The 25,930-nt window shown below is 42.6% G+C and overlaps 1 protein-coding gene across 6 annotated transcripts; it reads left to right on the top strand.

The window, feature by feature from the left end:
• Positions 1 to 9: 9 nt before the first annotated feature.
• Positions 10 to 23,476, top strand: LOC114030879 (lysine--tRNA ligase-like). 6 transcript variants are annotated; one of them, XM_027845797.1, is made up of 17 exons: positions 222 to 308; positions 2,602 to 2,781; positions 4,395 to 4,518; positions 6,990 to 7,155; positions 8,037 to 8,130; positions 8,533 to 8,719; positions 8,883 to 9,008; positions 9,475 to 9,594; positions 12,144 to 12,306; positions 12,414 to 12,587; positions 12,766 to 12,851; positions 13,114 to 13,199; positions 17,247 to 17,373; positions 17,804 to 17,947; positions 18,346 to 18,990; positions 22,428 to 22,702; positions 22,934 to 23,476. In XM_027845797.1, exons 2-15 carry the CDS (start codon positions 2,636 to 2,638, stop codon positions 18,442 to 18,444), a joined length of 1,842 nt encoding a protein of 613 aa, XP_027701598.1. In that variant the 5' UTR covers positions 222 to 308; positions 2,602 to 2,635; the 3' UTR covers positions 18,445 to 18,990; positions 22,428 to 22,702; positions 22,934 to 23,476. The 6 variants fall into 6 exon arrangements, with proteins under 6 accessions (XP_027701612.1, XP_027701607.1, XP_027701589.1 ...); XM_027845811.1 differs by lacking the exon at positions 222 to 308 and adding an exon at positions 10 to 98 and having other exon boundaries at positions 22,428 to 23,476; XM_027845806.1 differs by lacking the exon at positions 222 to 308 and adding an exon at positions 22 to 110 and having other exon boundaries at positions 22,428 to 23,476.
• The last annotated feature ends 2,454 nt before the right edge of the window (positions 23,477 to 25,930 follow it).

Genomic DNA, 25,930 nt, shown 5'->3' with positions numbered 1-25,930 from the left:
TCCGGAAACTACAAATCCCGAGACGCACCGGGCTCGGCTGGCCGGCTGGAATTCGCTCTGGGGGTTCCGTTGTCTGGGGCAATCCTTTCCAACGCCTGGTCTCTACCTGTGTTCGTTCGCTTTATGGGGAAGGGGAGAAAAGAGCTCGGGAAAAGTGAAATACTCTTTTGTTATTGAACTCTGACAGTTTAAAAAGTTTAGAGGAGACCCAAGTGAGTCCTAGACTCAGCTAAATAGGGGTTTGGAACTTCATAGATGGAATCATTGCTGTCCCGAGGATCCGAGCAAGATTTCCCTTTTGACAGCAGGTTAAATTCCATTTTTCACAAAACAGCCCTCAGAAAAGAATTGTAAATGAGTTTAGAACCTCTCTCTAGCCGTTCGTAATTTGTGCTGGCCTCACTAATATTGGCATTTCTGAGCCGTAAATGTAAAAACAGTCTATCTTTTGCCCATCAGTAATTTTTCTTTTGCTTGAATGTTAATGTGATGAATAGGTATCATATGGAGAGAAGGTACTTGTTACTTTCCAAACAAATGTTCAAGCTTAGGCATATCCATTGAGTTTGTGTGCAGCACCTTGGCTGACTGTTCTTTACTATTAGAAAACTTTTGTGTGAATTGGGTCAACAGTGTTTTTCTTATGTATTCTATTGTCTTTAATCACCAAACAGATTCAGTAACCTAGTGTTGAGGTAGAAGCAGTAATTGCCTACTGGTAAGAAATAAGGGCTTGGAGTCAAAAGAGAGTTGGTTTTATCGTGTGTCCAGAGACAACAGGAAATATTTCATGATATATTTACTTGGTCATCTCATTATAATGCTTATTATAAGCACTTGCAAAAAGCGTCCTGCTTGAAGATTTAAAAAAAAGTGTGTAGCTTGTGTACTTCCATCTGTTGCTGAGGATAAGGATGTAGAGGAATTCCATGGAGAACTTAAGACCCTGGAAATTAAATCAATGTGCCTTAATACTCCATTATTTCAATGAAAGATAGGCCTAGGGTGAACCGACATTGCAAACATACAATGAACTAGGTCTAGAATGGAATAGGAGGAAGAGAGTGGGCTGGATTGCCTTTGGGGAATTGTGCAGTGCTTTTAAAATACTTGTTCTTTAGAAACTTATTCTTAATTATATCAAGATCAAAGAAATAAAGACCATTAATCATATTGAAGAAAAATGAGAAAGGAAAATTCTAAACTCTTTTCTGATGAAGCCTTTGGGGCATTCTCATTGCTCTGAATCTTTAGAAAATCGATAGGGGCATGGCCTAGAGCCTTAACTTAGTGGAACTGAGCCGGCTATATGTGATGCCTTATGAATACATATGGGGCTCCTCAGGCTGCAAGTTAAGGTTACAAATAATTTTGGTTTAGGGCTGAAGAGATATTAGGGTGAGGTTGAGGTTATGGTAGAAGTTGAACTTGGAAAAACCTAATCCATCTCCTGAATTCATTCATATTACCTAATGGTTTTGGATATTCATGTTTTATATTCATCTAGTGGCATAATTTAGAATTTAATTTTTAGATGTGGTCAGATGCCTTGGGGAAGAGGAATGCATCAAAATAGCTTGATTATATTTATAATTATATATATGTTATATATATATATAATTATATTATTTGTAAAGTGAATGAGATGTAATCTCAAAATGTCAGAGTAAAACAGATACTGACTTTGAGGTGAGAAAATTTGGGGTGGAGTCTCAGTTCATCTCATCAAACTCTACCATTTAACTATCTGTATGACCTCAAACCAGTTTTTTCACCTCTTGACCTCAGTTTAATTGTATGTAAAATGAGTTATTTTAACTAGATCTGACTTTCTCTGATTTAGTCTCATATTGTTGCGCAACCTCAGAACCTCCAGACTGAGTATTAGTATATAGTGGCAATTGTCTCTCATGATTTGACTCTACACAGAGAAACTTACCGATTACAACATAGTTTTCATCTATTTCTCAAAACTGCTCTTAACTCCCTTATATAACATTGAACAAGCACTAGCTGTATGTATGTCAGGTATTGTCCAGAACATCAAAAAGATTCCTGCTCATTTGGCTCGTGGGCAAACTGAACTTTGTTGCTTCTCTCTATGAGAGCTTCTTTTTCCATATAAATAATATTAATCCAAACCATTCTTAGTTTTCTAAAATTTTCTTTTCCTTTTTCCTTGGAAAGAAGTTGGTCAATTTCTGAGGCTTGGTTTTAGCCTTGGCAGTTGTCCATGGAATGAAATTCATAGTAAAGTTTTCATTCCCTTTCTCCCAGAGATTTGAGATAAGGAGAGAACAGGGCACTAATGAGACTTCATGAACTACTATCATATCCCAAGTGAGTTTTTCCCTCACAGTGTGCTGGAGGAAGACAGTTTCCTAAATTTTCGTATCCTCAATTTGTTATTGAACTATAGCTTTATTGAGACTTGGCCACAAATGGGCCTCCCTCAGAAGTCTCGGACTGAAAACTCCTTTGTCAGTCATAGAATAGTTGTGTTATGAGAGGCAACAAGAGTCTCCTCGGGCCAGAAAGGGCCTTTTTGTTTCTGCGTTGACCAGGTGCCCATTCTGACCCAGCATGTCTGTTTCCCTTTAGGCAGCAGTAACCATTAGTCCTGGGGTGTTCTGCCATGTTGAAGCAAGCTGTGGTTAAGCTTATTCAGGGGCCATTGCACCAAGCCTGCTGGACAAAATGGGGTTGGAGGGGACTTCGGCTGGATCATCTTGTACCTGTCACCCCACTTCACAAGAACAATGCCCTTTCTGATAAAAGGAGGTTGGTGTGGCTGTTACCTTCTCCATTGTCATATGAGCAAAACTGATCTTTCTTTCTGATTCAGAGAGGTCTAAGATGTCTCTAGGTCCATTGCCACAGAAAAAAGGAGTCTTGTTAGCAACATCAGGACCTAGTTCTCATCTATTGCTTAAGGAATTCAGACTCCCTTTTCTCTCAGGCCCCAAATTAGCTCTTTGGGAATACAGAAGGTTTTGTTTTGGGGGTGGCCCTGAGATCATTATTGCCCCTAGAAAGAGCAGTACTTACAGTGATTGTGACTTTTCATATCACGAGCAGTTACTTAGGAAGTTCTTATTCTCATGCTTAGACATTTTGTTTCTAATCCTATTGCCAAACCATTAGGGAAGTCTTTAGGAGTATCTTGATGTGGTTTTATTTTTATTTATTTATTTATTTATTTATTGCTTTTTGGTGAGGCCTTTGGGGTTAAGTGACTTGCTCAGGGTCACACAGCTAGTAAGTGTTAAGTGTGTAAGGCTGGATTTGAAATCAGGTCCTCCTGACTCCAAGGCCAGAGCTCTATTCACTGCGCCACCTAGCTGCTCTTTGATGTGGTTTTAAAGAGAAATATATAGGAAAAAAAAATTAAATTTTCTTCATAACCGGTGGAAAAGTAGTAAATCTTCAAATTGCAGTTATCTGAAATAGAGTGTCATAGAATTCCACAACTAGTTTTGAGAAAATTGCTAATGTGGTATAGCCAGTAATTAATGGGAAGACACATGGACTTGCAATCAGAACACTCAGAAAACCTGAAATCAATGACTTTTATTTATCAGTGATGTAACCTCAGGCAAGTTACTTTACTTCTTAGCCTATCAGTAAAATGAAGGGATTATGCTAGACTATTTCTAATGTTACTTCTAGCTTTAACATTCTGTGATTCTATGAATCAGGCTCCTTTGCTTAAAAGGAGTATGCTTCACATGCCTAAATAAATGTTCTCTGGTAGATTAGGTCAGCCTGATATGATGCATCTAGACTCAATCATTGAACCCTGAAGTTTTAACAATCCAAGCCTGAATTCGTATGTTTTATTATAGTGTAAGCTAAAATTGTCTTCAAAATGAGGACTTCATTCTCTGTGACCCTGCATTCCCCTGCAGACAGACTGACTTAGGGTAATTACCCTGTTTAGAAATTGTTTAGTTTTCTTGTACAACCAGTTTCTCTTTGTGGATAGAACTTCCTTTCTGGGAATGCAGAGGTAAAGGACCTACAGAGGCAGTCTTGACTTGAAAATAATCGAGGACTGATCACTAGAGAAACAAATTTTTAAAAAAAATTTTTGAACTTCAAACTTGGCCTTAGAGTCTCCTTTACCTTGCTTTCTTGGTAAGTTTTGCCTGGGTACTGAGAACTAAGTAGTTTCTTGTCTTTTCCAAAATTTTTTTTTAACCCACTGATTGTTTGGTCCATGCCCTCTTTGGTTAAGTGACTGAATTGTTAAGTGATGTCTTTTCTAATGGAAAACTGCTAGGCTTAGAGTGCCTTGGGAAGTAGATGTGTAACAGAGTATGGTTAGGGAGATACTCAGTGCTTGCTTCCCCTAGGCAGCCTCCACAGTGAATTCTGTTATCACCTTTACACAGTGAGCTGAAGAGACATTTGAAGGATGAAGAGGAGCTCAGTGAGAAGCAGCTAAGTCAAGCCCCTGCCACCAATCACTCTGTTGACCATGGTGTGCCCACTGATGAAGAGAGCCTGGATCCACATGTGAGTTTCCTGTGCCCCAGCTCACCAGTGTTAGAGCTGACCACCTCTCTGACTCCACTCAGCCATACAAGTCAGGGTAGAAGACAGAATACTATTCTTTTAATCTGTTCTGAGAAATCCTAAGAGAGAGTGGCTCAGAGAAATAAGCAAGGCAAGAGCTTTTTGACTTGTCACTAGTCCCTTGAGATGTTTTTAAGCCTATTGATTAATTGAATGAATGAATGAACATTTATTAAGCAGTATGTGCCAAGCACTGTGCTAAAATAAAATGTGGACAATGGTGATATCATTGATTTTATTGGAAAGAAGGAGCCAATTGCCGTGTGTGTGTGTGTGTGTGTGTGTGTGTGTGTGTGTGTGTGTGCTGAAGAAATGTAGAAACCAACAGAAATGATGTTCCAGAATATTTTTGTTAATTCACACAAACTGAGCTTCATGTGAATAAACAACTCCGTTCCCCTCTAAAATGATGAGTTTTCTCCATTGTAGACAGGTTTTCTCTCATCCTATATATTGAGAAACAAGGTCTATAAGTAAAGTAAGACAGATGAATTTTTCAGAATGGGAGCCAGTGATTTGTAAATCTTTTTATATGATTGGTAGAAAATCTCAAGACCAAAAAAATGAAAGTGACTGTCGGTGTACATACAGGACAGAGAGCAGGAGGTTACGAAGGGGAAAAGCAAAAGCTAAAGAACAGGGTAAGGCTGTATCTGTTTTAGAATTGAAACAGTGGCCCTCAAAATCTGAAAGGATGCCCAAAGCAATCTATTGGAGAAGAAAGTTGAGAATTGCTGATCTTAATAATATATTCTTTGGAGTAATTTGGAACTATGCCCAAAGGGCTATAAAGCTGTGCCATACCCTTTGATTCAGCAATACCACTGTGAGGTCTATATTCCAAAGAGATTTTTTTAAAAAAAGGGAAAAGGGAAAAGAGCCTATTTGTACAAAATATTTATAGCAGCTCTTTTTGTGGTGGCTAAGAATTGGACATTGAGGGGCTGCCCATCAGTTGGGGAATAGCTGAACAAGTTGGCTATATGATTATGATGGAGTATTGTGCTATAAGAAATGTTGAGCAGGATGATTTCAGAAAAATCTGGAAAGACTTAGATGAACTGATGGAAAGTGAAGTGAGTAGAACCAGGAGAACTCTGTACACGGTAACAGCAATATTGTATGATGATCAACTGTGAATGACTTAGCTATTCTCAGTAATACAGTGATCCAAGACAATTCCAAAGGACTCATGATGAAGCATGCTATCCACCTCCAGAGAAAAAACTAATATTGTCTGAATTTTTTACTTCCTTTCTTCCTTCCTTCTTTCCTTCCTTCTTTCTTTCTTTCTAGTCTTGTACAAAATGATTAACAGAAATGTTTTACATGATTGCACATGTATAACCTATATTGGATTGCTTACTGTCTCATGGAGGGGAGGGTTAGAATTTGAAACTCAAAACTTAAAAAAAAAATGTTTACAAATTGTTTTAACATGTAATTGGGTAAAAAAAAATACGTATGAGTACCTATTAGAATAGAAACAGCTTCAGGGCACAGACTGCCTCACTCTTGTACTTGATGTCCCCAGTATCTGGTATGTAGTAGAAGCTTAGGTAGTGCTTGTTGATCGATCACTCCCAATATGAACCTCATCAGAGCTGGGTTCCCTTCAGTAGGAACAATTTTTGTCTTAGTTCAGGCCTTCATCACTTTTCACCTGGATTGTTGTGATGGCTTGATTGATCTTCCAGCTTCTAGTCTCTTCTCGAGCCAGTCCATCATCCCATCTGCCACATTATTCCTAAAATTTGTGGACTCATGTCCGCAAGCACTTATTATGTGCTGATCCCCGGGGACAGAGATTCAAAAGTAAGACAATCTCTGTATTCAAGGAGCCCTCTGTCTGCTAGGAAGCTAGAACATGTTCGCAGAGGAATAAATTATAGATAAATATGAAATTTTTATGTACTTTGCAGGGGTTCAGAGCACTAAAATTAAGGGAAGCGGGGAAGGCCTTTTGGAGGAGGTGACATTTTAGCTGAGGCTTGAGGAGAGCTCAGGGTTCTATGAGGCACAGAGAGGAAGGGAGAGAACACGGTCTCTGCAGGAGGCTGGAGCTAGAAGGCCCGGAATGGTCGAGGCTGTCTGGAACGTCAGGTTTCTGGGGGCAGGGGGGTGAGCTGCCCAGAAAGATGGCTCGAACCTGACTGTGAGAGGCTTCTGGTGACAAATAGAGCAATTTATGTTTTCTCCTGAAGGCAGTGTCTGTGTCACCCCCTTTATTAAGATATCTTTGGGTGCCCTCTTGCCTCTAGATAAAATACAAAATCCTCAGTCTGGCATTTAAAGCCCTTTGAAACCTGGTTCCTACCAACCTTTCCAGTCTTACACCATGTCACATCCCTTCATGCTCTGTTACCTGTAGGTAACATTTCATCTTCTACCTTGGATGTGTTTTATCACAGCAATATCACAAGATCCGCAGCCAGGCGATCCAGCAGCTGAAGGTCAATGGAGACAACCCCTACCCACACAAGTTCCATGTAGACACCTCACTCACCCACTTTATCAAGCAGTACAGTTATTTGCAACCAGAGGACCATCTGACTGATGTCACCTTGAGAGTGGCAGGTATGTAATCCTCTCCCATCAGATAGTAGTGTGCGCTGAACTCCCATTATGGGGGCAGCTGGTCACAGAGTGCACAGACTGCTGGGCCTAGAGTCAGGAAGACCTGAGTTCAAATCCAGCCTCAGACACTTACTAGCAGTGTGACCCTGGGCAAGTCCTCTGCTTGCCTCAATTTCCTCACCTCTAAAATGGGGATAACAATAGTGCTTACCTCACTATCAAATGAGATGATATTTGTAAAAAGCACTTAGCACAGGGCCTGGCATATAGTAGGCTCCAAATAAAGGTTTGTTCCCTCCTTCCCATTATAAAGTGTGCTGTGACCCGATGTAATGGACACAGTAGAGAATGTCCCTCCCTTAAAGAGTCCCTTACAGTCTGAAGGCTAATCTGGGGAAAGAAAGCAAGCTGTCTGCTATGAACATCTCTCCTCTTCCTCTTCATAGATGAAGGGAAGGCAATCCTAAGGTATCAGATATGGGAAGAGGGGAAGTGAAAAAAGTCTGTCTAAATCCGGGGAAAGGAGCGTTGGCTGCAGCACAGTCATTGCCTAATGTGTGCTGGTGGTACTGACCCTTGTTTGAGGAATTATGCTCATTAGTTAGACAGTGGTCGTCTGTACCTTTAAGACCAGGGCATCTCCTTAATGGCTTTAGGTTGTGACAAGTGGAACTGATCAGTTGGTATGGCCTGTGACTGACATCACTGCTTCTAGGTAAGGGCAGCTGATGCCCTCCTGACTATGATAGAGAATGTTTCTCTGAGACCTCAGATGGGGAAAATGTTCCCCTCCATGCCTTGCTCTGCAGAGGGAGGGTACCCTTGGCATCAAGGTCACAGGGAAGGCAGTATTGAGACAGCGGGACTTTTGCTACTTACAGGTCGTATCCATGCAAAACGGTCTGCAGGGAAAAAGCTCATCTTTTATGATATTCGAGGAGAGGGAGTCAAGCTGCAGGTCAAGGCGACGTCCAGGTATGTCAAGCTGCCAGCCCAGCACGTGGAAGGCTTGGAGGTGCTCTTGGTTTTATTTTCGCAACCCTGTTCTCTAAAATGATGGTAAGGTAGAGTTGGGTGGGGTGAGTAGAGGTGAGCAGAGGTGAGCAGAGCTCAGGTCATTCAATTAACTAGAATTTATTGGATGCATGAATGGAGAGATCAGTAAACAGTAGAGGGAAAAATCCTGCGCTCAGTTGGTTTGTAATAATAGCTAGCATTTCTATAGTGTTTTACATTTTATAAAGCGCTTTGCAAAAGATGCTACAAGGAACCACCTTACATGTTTGTTTAGGATTTTAGTGAAGGACCTAGGGTGAGAGCACAGGTCATCATGAACTTGGGCTACTGTGTACTGAATTGAACGTCCCTTCCCCTCAGGAATTATAAATCAGAAGAAGAATTTTTTCATGTAAATAACAAACTTCGACGGGGAGACATTATTGGGGTTCAAGGGAATCCGGGCAAGACCAAAAAGGGAGAGCTGAGCATTATTCCCCATGAGATTACGCTCCTGTCACCATGCCTTCATATGTTGCCTCATCTTCATTATGGCCTCAAAGACAAGGTGAGCTCGCGGCGCCTCCTCCCTGTGATTCCAGCCCTTTTTGGGGCTTAATGTGTTCTTTTACCACCTCTCAGTGTTCACTTTCTTAGGCCTTCGGTCTCACATCTGCATTTTATGTATCAGGATACAATGACTTAGTAACTACTGTGTTTGTTTCTTAAAGGAAACACGTTATCGCCAGCGATACTTAGACTTGATCCTGAATGACTTTGTGAGACAGAAGTTCATCACCCGCTCCAAGATAATTACCTACATAAGGAGCTTCCTAGATGAGTTGGGCTTCTTGGAGGTGAGGAGAGAGCCTTTCTAACATTTGTTCAGACATTCCTGATGTGTATGTTCCCCGCTGCTCCCTGCTCCGTCCTGAGGATTGCTCTGTGTCAGTAGCTTCCAGTTCCTGCTGAGGTAGTCCCTTCTCTGCCACTGTCCTAGTTCCGCCATGTTTCCATAATTCCCCAAGTACTGGTCCAGGACCTGACTTTGCAGAGTGGCATTCATACAGGGAGCAGGGGTGCTGGCTTGAGGAGGTGACTGGTGGACATCCCAAAAGGGTCTGTCCTGACGTTCTCATGAATTAGGCAGTCCTGGGCTGCGAGATTAGTGGCAAAAGAGCCACAGTTTTGTGAGAAACACTTCTCTGTGGTCCATGATGCTTACTTCCTAACTCAGGAAATGATGAGCTTAGAATGAATAACAAATGTCACGTGCCTGTGCTCTTCTTGGTGCTGCAGTCAAGTTTCTCTTTCTCTTTCTAGATTGAAACTCCTATCATGAATGTCATCCCAGGGGGAGCTGTGGCCAGGCCCTTTGTCACCTACCACAACGAGCTGGACATGAACTTGTTTATGAGAATTGCCCCAGAGCTCTATCACAAGGTGAGAAAACCATAGCCCCTCTTCCTTAGTGAATGGGCCAGCAGGTCATGGCAAGTCGGTGCAGAAATCAGCTTGACCAGAATGGGCTGGAGCCTTGCACGTAGCTCCCAGAGCTATATTTCTACCGCTTCTGTCTCCTGAGCTTAATCTCGAATCCCTAAGTGCCTCATGGGTATTTCAAATGTATTTCTCTTGTGCATCTCAACGTCTAGAAAAGAATTCATTATCTTTCATCCTAAGCCCACCCCTCTCCCTAAGTCTCTATTTCTGGTGAGGGTTTCACCATCCTTCCAGGCACACAAGTTTGTTACTTTAAAGATATCCTCAACTCTCCATTCTCCCTCACCTCAGAATCCAGTCAAGGCTTGCCAGTTCTTCACCAAATCTCACAACCATCTATGCCCCTCTTTCTGCTTACACAGCTTCTGCCCTGCTATGGGCCTTCCTGGCCTTCTCATGGATCTTTCTGCCTCAAGTCTCTCCTTTCTCATCCATCTTCTACACACTTACCAAGTGAGAGTTCTTAAATACATGTCTGACCATGTCACTTCTCCATTCAGAAAACTCTAGTGGCTCCAAATTGCTCCTAGCATAAAAGAAAAACTCCTCTTTGGGGCAGTTAAAATCCTTTACCATCTGGCTCTAGCCCCTGGTTCCAGGCTTGTTACATCTGATTCCCCTTCACCCATTCTTCAGTCTGGATCAGCTGGCTGACTTAGAGTTCGTTATCTGGCACGTTTCATCTCTTGCCTTTGCATAAGCCCAGGATCCCCTCCTCCTCACCTGCTGCCTTCCCCCAGTCCCTTCAACTCCTATTGCCTTCCCCCTCCACCCCAGTTACTTGGTACGCATTTTGTAGTTAGATGTATTCGTGGTGTTTTACCTGACAGAATGTAAGTCCCTCGAGGACAGGGCCTGTTTAGTTTTTGTCTTGGTGTCCTCAGCACCTAGTACTGTACCTGCCACATAGGAGGTTGTTGATTGTTTTATTGATTGAATAGAATATGAGAGTGAGGACAAGAAAGAGAGGTCTAGAGGAAGGAGAAAGAAATGTGTCTCCTTTTAGGATTTTTCCTTAAGATCTGGTTGTTGCTTCTTTTTCTTGACGTCTTAATTCCTTTTCCTGTCCAGTCACATGGGACACTAGATGGGCTACTATGCTGCCATATCTTTTTCCTTATGTTAGAGGTTATTTTAGGTTTTTTATGCAAAGGATTTGTGTGTACCTGTGTATTTTGACATCTTAGGTAATATCTCTAAACAACCATACATTTTTAGGGAGAAGGTTGATAGATATCAGTCAGTAAATACTGACTGTGCCCACAGTATGCCCAATATCTATTAGGTGTTTAAAGTGCAGAGACTTCTCTGTGTCTATAAATTTTAATCCTGGTCTATAAAAAACTTACAGTCATCCTGAGCTTTGTAAGCAAGTGTGGGCTTGTGCATGGAAGATTTTTAATGAAAAATCAGCTTTATTTCAACTTCTGTCGAAAACAAGATTTCAGATATTTAAAAAAAAAAAGAAAATAAGAAAACTCAGTATAAAGAAAACCAAAAGTGATTGTAAACCTAGCCATAAACTTTTGTGAATTGCCAGTTGTTTTTTAAAGATGTCTGTTGACTTTAACCTAATACTAATAAAATTGTGCTATTTCTGTTCCCTCTTCTGACTCAATGTCTCTCTCCCTCTCTCTCTCTCTCTCTCTTCTCTCCTTCCCTTCCCTCCCTCTCCCTTCCCCCTCTTTTGCTATTATTGTCTTTTTTGACACAATTTCTGTATGAATCTTTTGGTTCTCTTTTTCACTCTGCATCTTTTCACAGAAATCTTGCCATTTTAAAAAATATTCTTCATCATTATCATTTTATTTGGTGCAGCACCATAACACCGTTCCATTGTGTTGATATATTCAGCACAAGGTGATGAGGGCCCAAACTAGTGTGATAGCTATGTAATTATAGAGAAGCGGGTAGATATGAAGGATGTACTGGAGGTAAAATTGAAAGGACTTGGCAACTAATGAGATGTGGGGATTAAGAGAGAGGGAAGAGTCAGGTCTTTCACAAATAATAGGGTACATCATTTTAGTTTTGTTTTTTGTTTCCATGTTTCTTGCTGTCATAAATAGCAACATATTTTTGTACATGGAGGTCTTGTTATTATCCTCCTGGGGGTATAATTCCAGTAGTGGGATAACTGGATGAATAGGTATAAATATTTTTGTAATTTAATTGTATGATTCTGTATTGCCTTCTCAAAAGGTTGACCAAGTCATTTCCACCAAAATTGTATAAGCATGCATGATTTTTCCTCATAACTGCGCAAGCATCGTATGTTACCATCTTTTATTATCTTCCCCAACTTTAAGGATATGCAGTAGTCACTCAGAGTTGTTTTAATTTGCATCTTTTAGATGATTATATATTTTGAACACTTTTTCATATGGTCACTGATAATTTGTTTATTCTATTGACAATTCCCTGGCAGAATTTTTACAGGTCCACCTAACCAAGCCTTGCTATGTATGACTTGATTTCTCTGTGTTTAGATGCTGGTGGTTGGTGGCCTTGATCGGGTGTATGAAATTGGACGTCAGTTTAGGAACGAAGGAATTGATTTGACTCACAATCCTGAATTCACCACCTGTGAGTTCTACATGGCATATGCAGACTACCATGATCTCATGGAGATCACTGAGAAGATGATTTCAGGTAACTTATCCACCATGCCTTTGACAGGTGCTCTCAAGGACTTATGCGCCATATCAGGGGGAAGGGATTGTGGTAGATCTTCTTTAAGAAGTGGGTTTCTCTCTCAGGGATGGTGAAGAACATTACAGGAAGTTACAAGGTCACCTATCACCCAGATGGCCCAGAGGGCCAGGCCTACGATATTGACTTTACACCACCCTTCCGGAGAATCAGCATGGTGGAAGAGCTTGAGAAAGCTCTTGGCATGAAGCTTCCTGACACCAGTCTTTTTGAAACAGGAGGTAAAGACAGTCCTCCTTGACCTTAGCCATTGGATCAGAAACTTTCATTTTTTATGTCTTAACTTTTACATAATGCTTTAAGGTTTACAAAGCCATGTAGCTCTGCCATAGTTCTTTATACAATTCCTCTCCCAGGGACTTGGGAGCTCTCCCCTAATTTTGTGTGTTTGCATAACAGAAACTCGTAAGATTCTTGATGACATCTGTGTGGAGAGAGGTGTAGAGTGTCCCGCTCCCCGAACTACAGCCAGACTTCTTGACAAGGTAAGTGATCATGCGTGGCTTTGGGTTCTGGTCCCTCACATCCAGGAATGGATGGCTCCTTCTAGTCCCTGTGAAGACTGCAGCCCACAGTGAGGAGAATCCAGCTCAAACATCTTCCCAGGAGTCAAGCTAGATAGCTAGGAAAAGGATGAGCCCCATGTTCAGAAGCCTATTGTAGCCTTCCTTTGGGTGGGATTTAGGATTGGGATTAGGAAAGCGTTATTCTAACTTGTTTTCTAGCAATGTGTCCTTTATTGTTCAGCTTGTAGGTGAGTTCCTGGAAATGACCTGCATCAACCCCACCTTCATCTGTGACCACCCACAGATAATGAGCCCACTGGCCAAGTGGTAAGATACAGCATGGCTGCCCAGGAGAGGATTAGGGCATTAACAAATTCAGGTCAACAAATGTTTATTATAAGTGCTTTCAACATACCAGGCCCTGTGCTAGGAACAGTTGTCGTATATGAATGTAATGGAATACTATTGTTCTATAAAAAATGACGACCAGGCAGACTTCAGAAAAACCTGGGAAGACTTACGTGAACTGATGCTGAATAAAGTGAGCAGAACCAGAAGAACACTGTACGCACTTATAACAACATTGTGTGATGACTGACTTTGTTAGACTTAGCTTTTCTGAGCAGTGAAGCAGCGTGGACCACACACGTCAAACTGCCACCACCACTACCTTGACATCCCCCTCCTCCCCATCCTCTCCAGCCCTGATGGAGACAAACAGCCCCTGCCTTTCAGGAGCTTACACTCCACTAGGAGGATGCGGGGGGCAAGAGGGAAGCATTATTCCATGTTAGGTACTGTGCTAAATTCTTTACAAATGTCATCTCATCTAATCCTCACAACAACTCTGTACAATACCACGTGTACACAAAATGTGTAACTAATAAAGGAATTTCCTGAAAACAAGTGCAGATAACTGGGGGATCAGCTGAAGCCTCATGTTGGAGGCAATACATAAGCTCTGCTTTGAAAGAAATGGGGAACGCTGCATGGTGGAGTTAAAGAGGGAGAGTGTTTTAGGTGTGCAGCCACATAGAAGGTTGAGGAGAAGAAGGTTATTGTAGGCATGGGAACAGTTATGAGGACTGTTTGAAACAGGGACTAAATGAAGGAGAATCATGGGAAATAAGACTGGAAAGGTATATAGGAGCCAGATTTTGAAACACTTTACTTATTTTTTTTAATGTATTCATTTATTTATTTTTAGTTTTCACCATTTGCTTTTGTAAGATTTTGAGTTCCAAATTTTCCCCCCTCCCCAAGATGGCATGCAATCTGATATAGCTTATACATGTATGATCACATTAAATATATTTCCACATTAGTCATGTTGTGAAACAAGAATCAAAACAAAAGGGAAAAACCATGAGAAAGAAAAAACAAAAAATAACAAAAGAAAGAGAAAATAGTATGCTTTGATCTGCATTCAGACTCCATAGTTCTTTCTCTGGATGTGGATAGCGTTTTCCATTATGAGTCTTTTGGAATTATTTTAGACCATTGCATTGCTCAGAAAAGCTAAGTCTAACAAAGTCAGTCATCACACAATGTTGCTATAACTGTGTACAGTGTTCTTCTGGTTCTGCTCACTTCATTCAGCATCAGTTCGTGTAAGTCTTTCCAGGTTTTTCTGAAGTCTCCCTGGTCATCATTTTTTATAGAACAATAGTATTCCATTACCTTCATATACGACAACTTGTTCAGCCATTACCCAATTGATGGGCATCCCCTCAATTTCCAGTTCTTTGCCACTACAGAAAGAGGTGCTATAAATATTTTTGTACATGTGCACCCTTTCTCTTTTTTTATGGTCTCTTTGGGATACAGATCTGGTAGTGGTATTGCTGGATCAAAGGGTATGCACAGTTTGGTTGCCTTTTGGGCATAGTTCACAATTATTCTCCAGAATGGTTGGATCAAATAGCAACTCCACCAGCAATGCATTAGTGTTCCAATTTTCCCATATCTTCTCCAACATTTATCATTTTCCTTTTTTGTCATATTAGCCAATTATATAGGTGTGAGAAAGTACATCAGTAGTGATTTAGAACATTTTTTCATATGATTATAGATATCTTTAATTTCTTCATCTGAAAACTGCCTACTCATATCCTTTGATGATTTATCAATTGGGGAATGACTTGTGTATTCTTATAGATTTGATTCAGTTCTCTATATATTTTAGAAATGAGGCCTTTATCAGAGACACTGGCTATAAAAATTGTTTCCCAGCTTTCTCCTTCCCTTCTAATCTTGGTCGCATTGGCTTTGTGCAAAAATTTTTTAATTTAATGTAACCAAAATTATCCATTTTGCATTTCATAATGTTCTCTATCTCTTGTTTGGTCATAAATTCTTCCCTTGTTGGAACACTTTAAATGCAAAGGTGAGAATTTTGTATTTTGCCCTAGAGACAACAGGAAGCCATTTAAGATTTTTAGTGGGAGACATGTGACATGGTCAGATCCTTGCCTAAGGCCCATGCGTGTGGCAACCTGTATGGAAGATGGACTGGCAAGAACAAGATTGGAAGTAGAGAGACCAGTTAGAAGGCTGTTACAGACTGTTCCAAGGTGGCTGCAGCCATGCTGGGCTGGGAGTTCACTGTGTTAAGCAGCATCCTTCCTTCTCTCTGTACTCGGTCCTCTCCCAGAAGAGCAGCGCTATTGTCCCCTGCCTGGCCTAGTTCTCCTGCCTTCTATATGGAGCTGCTCAAGGGCCTGGGATAGCAGGGCTCACCAACTTCCCTATCGTCTTGACCGAGATTTAGACCTTGGTGGGTGACCCAGACACCGATCTGTTTTTCTGCTGGACCCTTAGTGGAAGTGACCATTATCAGGGAAGACAACCGAAAGGGCCAGCCATCCCTATCAATTATCAAACAATTTAGCAGGCAGGCAAGCAGGGCAGCCAAAACAGCGAAATCCCGAGGGAGAGACAAGAAGCAGCATGGACCACACACGTCAAACTGTCACCACCACTACCTTGACATCCCCCTCCTCCCCATCCTCTCCAGCCCTAATGGAGACAGCCCAGGACCCTAACCCTAAGCACTTTGGGCATAGCAGTGCCCTCAGCCATCATCCTGGAAAGTGACTAGGGAGAGGTAGCCTGGTAGCCGCTCCTGCAGGTGCTGAAGACCCTGAGAGAAAGTTCTTGCCACCAAAGTCCTTGGCACTGGTTATCAGCACAGTGCTGCTGCATTGTAACCGCCATGGGACCCTTAACTTGCGATTTGATTGTAAAGGAAAAAAGTTATTGGATGATAGGATTGAAAGGAGGATTTTTAAATGATGGAGAAGACCCGGGGAGGAGGTAGGAGGCAGAGAAGGAACCGAAGGATAAGGAGAGATCGAAGACCAGAACAGAGAGTGATGGAAGCTTAAGCTCCTGGGGAACTGGTGAGAGCTAGGATCAGAAGTACCCTGGTTGAGGAGAATGTGCCTCTTTATTAGACACTGAAGCAAAGAAAAGAAGGGTTTTGAAGTAAGGACTTGCTTAGGGCTAGATTTTCTCCGTAATATAGAAGACAAAGCCTTCTGTTGAGAGGGGGCTAGCAGGAGGGCATGTAAGAGGCCTTGGGGGAGAAGAGGTTTGGAATGGCCAGCTGTGTAGAGTGTGATAGTCATTCAGGTGAGAAGTAACGGATTGTCATCCAACAGTGGGGACTCAGCTAGGATTAGATAACCTAATAAGGAGATCCTGGAAGCAACCCCCAATGTCCAATGCACATAGACACATTGAACGCCTTTGGTACATTGAGGCTCACGAGCAGGCCAGCTATTGCCCCCAGGGGCAAGAGCAAAGGTTCTTAACCTGGGGACCATGGACTTGTTTTTTTAGATATTTCAATAATCATATTTCAGTATAACTGATTTCCTTTGTAATGCTATCATTTAATTTTCTGCAATTAAAAACATGGTTGAGAGAGAGAGAGCGAGCGAGCCATGGTCTTCCCCAGACTGGCACAGGTGTCCATCATGGCTCCTTTGCTATTCTCAGTGCCTAGATGCTGAGGCCTGAAATATGTCATGTCTCTGCATTCTTTGTTGTGGATTTTCTGTGGGGTTTGGTACCACATCTCTCTCTGTATTTATACTTTGCTTTGTGACTGCCAAAGCCTCCATATCAGCTGAAGTTGAGCAGTTATACCAATTGCTGAATTACTGATGGACTAGAACTTCAGTCCCCCTTTCTGTATTGGATCCCTTCATGAGGCAATGGAAAGAGGCCACTGATCGTGACCTGTGTGGGCAAGCCATTTCTGTGGTCTCACTTTCCTCATTTGTAAAAGGAAAGGGCTGAACTCGTTGCCTGTCCAACAAGAAGCCTCGTTTCCAAGCTCATCACTGTCCTTTGGTTTTCATCGTGCAGGCATCGCTCCAAGAGCGGCCTTACCGAGCGCTTTGAGCTCCTTGTGATGAAGAAGGAAATCTGCAACGCCTACACAGAGCTGAACGACCCTGTGCGGCAGCGGCAGCTTTTTGAAGAGCAGGCCAAGGTAGGGACGAATGAGCAGGAACAATAGAATCTAATCAGTTACTTCCACAGAATCTAGGCCCTGACACATTTCAGATTATTGCCTGCTTCCCTTTGTAAGTCAGTAAGAAGCTCAGCAAATAGCTGTGGCTCTATTCTAAGGGAAAACACATGGAAATAAAGATTTTGACAGAGACCGTTAGCAGTGCAGGGGCAGCATGTGATCTCTGGAAGATGTCCTGCTCAGTCACAGCCTCTCTACATCTTAGCCACAGAGAAATGTGTGTTTATCCAGAAATGACTGGACAACCTTGTTCCATAATACAGTCTGGTTGTTGGTAGCTCCCTAGAGTAGTAGCCCCCTGGGGCACCTTACTTTGTGCAGGTGGGTACTAAAATTTTAGTGTATGCAATTCAGCATTGACAGGCTCACCCTTTTTTTTCTCATCTAGGCCAAAGCTGCAGGTGATGACGAGGCCATGATTATGGATGACAGCTTCTGCACCGCCCTAGAGTATGGGCTCCCACCAACGGCCGGCTGGGGGATGGGCGTTGACAGACTCGCTATGCTTCTTACAGACTCCAATAACATTAAGGTAAATAGCCGACTCTCCCCGTCTCGTTCCAAAGAGCTCATGTTCTGAAAAGGACACATTTTCTGTGGTTTCTCCTCTCCTACCTTGAGCCTTAAGTAACTTAAGTTCTCTACTCTACTTCCCCAATTATAAAGAAACAGAGAAAAAAAGTCTGTCCTTTCCATCTATTGTGTGAAAATTTCTGATCTGGTTTAGTGCTTACGTCCTAGAGTTAACAGCTAGTGGCAAAGGAAACTGGGCTGTTTCTGTTCTCTTTCAAGGCGTGTCCTCTGGCCACCTCCCTGGGAAGTCCTTTAGTTGCAGCTATTTGCTGAAGAAGAGAAAAATGTTAAAGTAGGATAGTGGTAGAAGAATTTACATGCAGCTTCCTAAGCACAGTACATATTTCTCCCCTCTAGGAGGTTCTTCTCTTTCCTGCCATGAAACCAGAAAACAAGAAGGAGAATCCAGCAAACACTGGTTTACCAGAAGGCCCGCCAATTGTCACCTTTAGCTAGAGGGTAACCCATGTGACTTGACCATCTTTTCTGACCTTGGAAAGAAAATTCAGAGCCAGAGGGGACCACATGGAGTCCACTCACCAAATATATATTAAGTACATAGGATGGACCAGGCATTGTGCTGGGTGCTAGGGGCTACAAGGACAAGAATGAAGCAGACCCTTTCCTCAAGGAAGCTCCAGGGTCCTACCACTCTCTAGTTTGAGATGTTACTGAAATGAGGAAGCACCCCCTGAGAATGGCTTTCTGCATCTCATCCCCAATAAATCCTGTCAGTCTTTTGCCGCTCACCTTCATTTCCCACTAACCTTGAAACGCCTCTGTTCCAAGTGCTTTCATAGGCACAGCTGCTTTCTCAGACTCATGCAGAACTTGGTGCTGGCAGTGAACAGAAAGTGGTCCTTTTTCTATAAAGAGCCACAATTGAGAGTGAAATGCTTCCTTTTTGAGATCCATGAAAGCAGAAAACATCCAGCAGGCAGTGTGGCATGGTAGAAGAATGATGGTATTTGGCGGCTGCTCCTTACAATGGGGCAGCTTCAGGTAAGTAACTCTACTCTCTGGGCCTCATGGGTCCTCAGATGAGAAACGATTGGATTGTCCCCAAGCATTCATTCCAACAAGACGTTCTTGAGCAGCTATATCATGCTCTGTGCTCGGTGCTGGGATGGTGCTGAAGTCCTTAAGTTCTCTGGGATGAAGGATGTTAGTCCCGGAAGAAAAACATGCCATCTGAAAAGGCTGAGACTTGAAATGGTTGGGGACGTGGCTTAATGGGCCGATGGCTAACCTTAGAATCAGAAAGACCCTAATTTGAATCCTGCCTTAGACACGCATTAGCTGTGGGACCTCAGGCAAGTTACCTGTCCTCTCTGATTCTAATTTCCATCTATGCAAATGGGGATAATAATAGCATCTCCCTCGCAGAGTTGTTGTAAGGATCATCTATGATAACATAGTGAAAGTGCTTTACAGACTTTAAAATGCCATATACATGTTAGCCGTTGTTATTTGTAGAAAGAAAGATAGAGTCTTAAATGCAAAAATGAATTCTTCTTTTGTGTAAAAGATTATGAGAATACCTGTGCTTTCTAGAGTGAAGGGTATTTCCTTAAAAATACATGGATAGCAGATGTAACCTAGACATAGAAGAAAGCTACAGTTTTGGAATGAAGAACATAGCACTAGATATATAGAATATAGTATGGGAATCCAAGAAAAAAGACAGTCTGGCATCTTTTGAGGAGGAGGAGAACATCCCCAAGTAAATGTGATTAAGATAAAAAAAACCTCACAGTAAATATTACATGAAGCCTACAGGAGACACTAGATTATACAATCTGGAAGCCAAGCCAGTCATTGAAAATATCAAAGAGAAAAAACGTGAGTCTCAAGTCCTTTCTGTGTATGAACTTTAGAAGCTGAAAGAGCTCGAGAAAACTGCTTTCCTGGCCGCTAGGGCGTGACTTCGGCCCAGCTGATCTTCTCATCTGTAAGGCCAGACCCAGCTCTTGGGACACAGGCTGCCCAGCTGAGAGCAGAGGCTGAGGAGGCTGCTGAGCTCCAAGGTTCTCTGCTTCAAGTTCTGGCTCTTCAATAAGTCCGCCCAAGCCTTCTTGACCCGGAATTTCTGGCCATATTGGCCAAGGCATGAGTAAACTAGTGGGCTCTTCATGCCCTTTCCAGGACTGACCGTCAATGAACCAAGACATTGAAGGAGACTGTGGAGACCACGAGGTTGAGGGGGCATCCCCAGATCCTCCCCAAGACCTCCCCTATGGAAGCCCTCTTCCTTCCTGTTGTTTCTCTGTGAGTTCAGAGAGGGCAGAAGGTGGGTGAAGAAAGGAAAGAGGGACCTAGTACCCTCTGGCTGTGTTAGTCATCACAGATAGTCTGCATTTGGGTCACCTTTTTATAGGGCAGTGACCAGCGCCAGGCCTGGGAAACATTATGGCCATCCCTGGAATTTGGGTAGAAGGAATCATTTCCGAAACCCTGCCCGTGAGTAATGAACTAAACCCAGGACTGGAGCTGAGGCAAGACTTGTAATTGTGAGAAATTGTATAACTGGGAGGCCTAGACCAGAGGCCCCCGGGCCAGATCCTCGTAGTGCATTAAGAGGTAGTGTCTCTGCAGAGGGCCATTGTGTTGCTGTGCGGCCTCATTGTTGGCTTTGGCAAATCACCTTCATCAAGTAATAGGGCCGGTCTTTGTCCTTAAGCCTGCTCCACTGCTGCCCCAGCAAAATGTGATCATCCAACATCAGCTTACCTTTTGTGCATTCTCGGGAACAGAACACGGCTCAGGCGTCACGTACCAGGTGAGCAATGTGCAGGTTGAGAGCCAGGTTACTCAGCAGTGGGTAGAGGCCCTTGAGGTTGAAGAAGCGCTAAAAGGTATTCTGAGTTCTTCAAACAGATCTCTGTCAGAATGTAAAAGTAAAAGGCAAAATAATTGCTGCAACTCATGACTCAGAACCCATAGCTCTGAGATCACAGACACCAAATACCGTTTTGACAGCTTCTCAGATTGTCATTTCTGTGGTTTATATTACCCTCACTCAGGACTCAGGCCCTGGGAATATCTGAATTTTAACTCATTTCTGTTCCTCCCCTGTAATTATTCAATTCCCTTGAAAGTTTCTCAGGCTACCAAGGCATGAAAGGCAAGTCAATAAGAATTTATTGTGCACCTCCTGTGTGGTAGGTACTACTACTACCTTTATTCATTAGAGTTACAAAGAAAAGCAGAAGCAGTTCCTGCTTTCAAGGGGCTCACAATGTAATGGGGACATGCAAACAACTTTGTTCCGATAGATTGAGCATAAATCTAAGGTAATCCCAGAAGAAGGACACTAACAATAAGGGAGGAGGCAGCTAGGTGGTGCAATGGATAGAGCTCTGGCCTTGGAGTCAGGGGGACCTGAGTTCAAATCTAGCCTCCGACACTTGACCCTTACTAACTGTGTGACCTTGGGCAAGTCACTTAACGTCTCTTGCCTCACCACAAAAACAACAACAACAAAAAGGGTGACCAGGAGAGGCTTCTTGTAGTAGATGGAATTTTAGCTGAGACTTGAAGGAAATCATGTGAGTCAGAGGGTAACCAGGGAAGCCGGAAGGTGGAGAGCAGGAGGGAGAACAGCCCAGGGAAATGCAGTGTGGAGGAGGGAGGGTTGTGAGCAAGGAACAGCAAAGTAGGTTGGAGTCATGATGTCACAGATTGCGGAAAGGGTAAGAAGATGAGAAAGGTCGGAGAACTTTGTACTTGATCCTAGAGGCAATAGGGAGCCACTGGAGTTCATTGAATAGGGGATGAAATGTTGGCTCTGCACTTTGGGAAGATCACTTTGGTAGCCAAGTGGAGAGTGGACTGGCATGGGGAGAGGCTTGAGGCAGGGAGACCAGCCAGAAGGCTATTGCAGTAGTCCAGGTGTGAGGTCAGGGCCCGTACGACAAAGGTAAAGTCAACAGATTGGATGTGAGGCTGAGAGAGGGAGGAGCCAAGAAGAGCATCTCGGTTGTGAGCCTTGAGTGCCTGGGACAGTGGTGTTACTCTTGACAGTAATAGGTAAGTGAGCAAGAGGGGAAAGAAAGAGAGTGAGTTGGGGTTGTGTTGAGTTTAAGATGTGTATGGGACATCTAGTTCCAGATGTCTAATTGAGCTTTGGGGATAAGAGACTGGAGGTCACAGGAGACATTGGGGCTGGATAAATAGATCTGAGAATCATCTGCATAGATGACATGAATGTGGAATATAGAACAATTTTATTATACCCACAAATAAAGAAATTCTATCTGAGCCCATAGTCAACCTAACCTTCTGGTGGACATCGTCTTGCCTAGAGACTATAGGGTCTGTCCAGCTTAATGCTTAAAACATTTTTTTCAACGTTTAGATTTTTGACTCAGTTAACAAGTTTTCTACGCTAAGTATGGATACAAACTACTCTTTTTTTTTTTTTTTTTTTTTTGATACAGCTCTCCAATTTTCCTGACATTGAATGATGGAAAAAAGACTGAGAGAAGGGTTTATAAATTCTCAGTTCTATCTCAGCCACTCCAGAGGCACCAGCTCTTCCTGTTTGGAAGCCAGTTAGAAGACTGTTCATCATCACACAGTATTGGCCCTTCAGCCCTGACGCTTACCAGCAATGTAACCCTGGACCAATCAATCACATTTCACCTCCTCTGAACTTCAGTTTCCTCATCTCTAAAATGGGGTTAATCCTTGTGCTTCATAGAATAATTGTGAGGTAAGCACCTAGTAACCTTGAAAACACTTTATGAATGGCTTACTTCTCATTGTTATGATAATGTTTTATTCAAGAGAAACACTAGTAAACATTTGTTGAACTGAGCTATTGCGTCTTAAAAGTGCCCCTGCCCATCGACTGCTGGTTTCCTGGCTGGTGTTTATGGAGAAGATAGCACCACAATCTTGGTGAATGGATATTGCAACCTTTTGGCTTATTTTCTGCCTCCAGTCATCAAAGCCACAGCTAACACGGAGCCTCCACAGCTTTGTCCCAGGATGCCAGAATTAGCCGGAGCGCTGACTCTTCTCGCCACCTTCCAGTGGTCCCTCACCAAGCGGAAGGAGACTCCAGGTGCTCTGCAGGTTCTGTTCTAGAACAACAAGGGTCCAGGGGAGAGGTGTGGCACCAAGCAGAAGGGCAGTGCAGATTCTGGGTAGTTCAGGGATAAGTGACAGCAGGGGACGTGATCTGAATGATTTCTAAAGTTCTTTCAGCTCAAAGATTCTGTGGTCTTACGGTTTAAGGTGTGTCAGCCGCAGAAACAAGACTCTCAGCCCCATGTATTCTCTTTCTTTACTTCTCCCTCCTCTACCCCGCAATTCCAGGTAAGAGAACCATGAAGCAAAGAAGCCTTGAAAGCCTGAGAGGGTCTAATGTACTCGCTCCGTTTCCCCTGAACAATTGCAGTTTTCATGTCAAGTTTCCTGAATTAGAAAAGAAACTGACCCGTTTTGTTGTGAAAGAAGAGAAATTCTGCTCTTTCCTTTTTCACTGTGTCTGTTTTCCGTTTCATTGGGGCAGTGCACAAGCATCTGGTAAGCAGCTCCCACCTTATTTGCAACTCATCATCAAATGTGATGAATACCTACTATGTTAAGGTCACTGCTGTGCACACAGATGAGTCCAAAACATGTTCCCTACCCTCAATCATCTGCTTAATTGAGGAGACAGTGCATACGTGTAATAAGATGAAAATAAAAGGTCCCATCGTATGCCAATCAACAAATGAGTAGGATAACAGTAAATGCCCTTCTGCCATTGCTGTGCACAATGGAGGGTGCTGAGACTCAGAGTTATTTGCATTGCCATCCAGTGGCAACAATTGTTTTGAAATAATTTGTAAGTAAACATATGGGAGAAAAAGGCAGAGTTATTTTTCTAAATCATCTCCAACCTAACAACTTCACAAAAAGAAATTATCTGTTGTATGTAGAACACCAAAGCTGAATCCACAGGATAAGAAGGCAGAAATAGTGTGCAAGGGAAAACACAAACATAATGTCACAAGATGCCATCACGATACAATACATTCCATCACAACACTGGAGGAGAACCTGAATACTTAGAGTTTCCATTTAGCATTTGCACCTTTGAAATCACTCAGCACTTGGAGCAGTGAACCCAAGCAGCTGCCAAGAACTTTGCTTAATGGAATGGGGTTAACCCTCTCTCACCTCACTGATCCTCCTGAGCTGTGAGGATGAAAGAGGAACAGCCGGGGTGTGCATGTGGCAGATAAGGCAGCGTAGAGCGCAGCACGAAGGTGGCTAGAGAACTGCCTGTGCCTGAGACAAAAGGAGCCAAAACCCCTTCTCAGCAGGCCAAGCTTATCACGAACACCCAGCCTTGGAGAGTCGAGGCATCTCAAACCTAACGTGTCTAAAACCAAAACCATTCTTTTTTGCCCCAGAGCAGCCTCTCTTCCAAACTTGCCTGTTGCTATCGAAGGCATCACCATTATTCCAGTTTTCCAGGTTTGTAACCTCAGCTTGGGGCAGCTAGATGACACAGTGACCTATCCTACAAATCTAAGCCTAACTATAAATTTTTTAAAAGGATGAATATTCAATAATAAATGGACATTTGAAATAATCTTAGAAAGAACTTGAAGAGATTATTTCCTTTTAAAATGCCCCAGACAACAGAAATACAAGAAGGGTAAACAAATACAGAAACCAAAAATGACAACAAAATTAACAGTGACCATTAAGGGCCTTCTTTCTTTCTTTCTTTCTTTCTTTTTTAATTTTTGGCTAGGCAGTGGGGTTAAGTGACTTGCCCAGGGTCACACAGCTAGTTAAGTGTTAAGTGTCTGAGGCCAGATTTGAACTTGGGTCCTCCTGACTCTAGAGCCAGTGCTCTTATCACTGTGCCACCTAACTGCCCGAAGGGCCTTCTTTCAGTGGTGAACAGAGAAGCCAAAGAGAAGTGGTGATGGAGAAACTAGTCGGAAACATTGTAAACCAAACCTTACAGTACCTTACTTATAGGCAAACCAATGTTTGTTTGTTTTGTGGGAGACCAAATTACAAAATAGGAGGGCACATAAAAAGAGAAAGCAGAGGAAGAAGATAAAAATGTGCCCTAATCATGAGAGGCTAACAGTGAAGGGCAAATAACTACTTCAGTCTTTCAGGAATAAAACAACCTACAGGAGAATGGACAAGGAGGCAAAAGGGAGAGATTAAGAAACGGAGAAACCTTGTTTCAGTGGTGGGAGGGAGCACCACTGATGAGGGCTATGGGAGAAGAGACAGGGATTTTGTCCACTTCAGTGGATGTTATTTGCAGGGATTTGGTGCTTAGACCATTCATCCTACATTAGGAGTAGGAGAATCAGAGCTCCTGGGAACAAGAGACATCTAAAAGAATGGGAAGCCATGGACCCAAGGAAAAAACTTTAAGGCTAATGAAGACAAAATGACCAAGAGTAGGACAAAGGTCAATAATGGACTGACAATCAGAGACATGGGAAGAATCCTACTAAAGGGTAGTATCCTCTCTATTACCTGTAGGAATTGTTATTTCCAGAAGTAAGATAAAATAAAAGGGGGTCGGGGGGCGCAAGGGATAGGATCTAAAAGTAATAACAGAATCTGTTTTAAGAGAGAAACAAAAAGAAACCCCAAAGTTCTAATTCCATGAGGAATAAAGAAAACAAAGGACTAAATGTATAGGCAGTGAAGCAAAGAACAAAAGTCTGGAATAGACAGAAGGGGAAAATAAATAATGAGAATGAGGGGAAAAGAAAAGTGCAGAAAGTGAAAAATAATTTAAAATAATGGAAAAATTGGAAGAGGTAGAGAGAATGAGGGATTCTACTTGACTGAGGGGGAGAAAGGGGAGAAATTAAATAAGCAGATAAAAACAAGCAAGAAAAAGGAGCTAATAAGCAAAGCTCCACACTCAGAGAAAGGAGTAATAAACAGGAGACAGAGGTGAGGA

Source organism: Vombatus ursinus, unplaced genomic scaffold (assembly GCF_900497805.2).
Source record: "Vombatus ursinus unplaced genomic scaffold, bare-nosed wombat genome assembly UNPS02005286.1, whole genome shotgun sequence".
Lineage (NCBI taxonomy): Eukaryota > Metazoa > Chordata > Mammalia > Diprotodontia > Vombatidae > Vombatus > Vombatus ursinus.
Note: the sequence above shows the minus strand (reverse complement) of the source record. Positions and strands in the feature narration are given on the sequence as shown.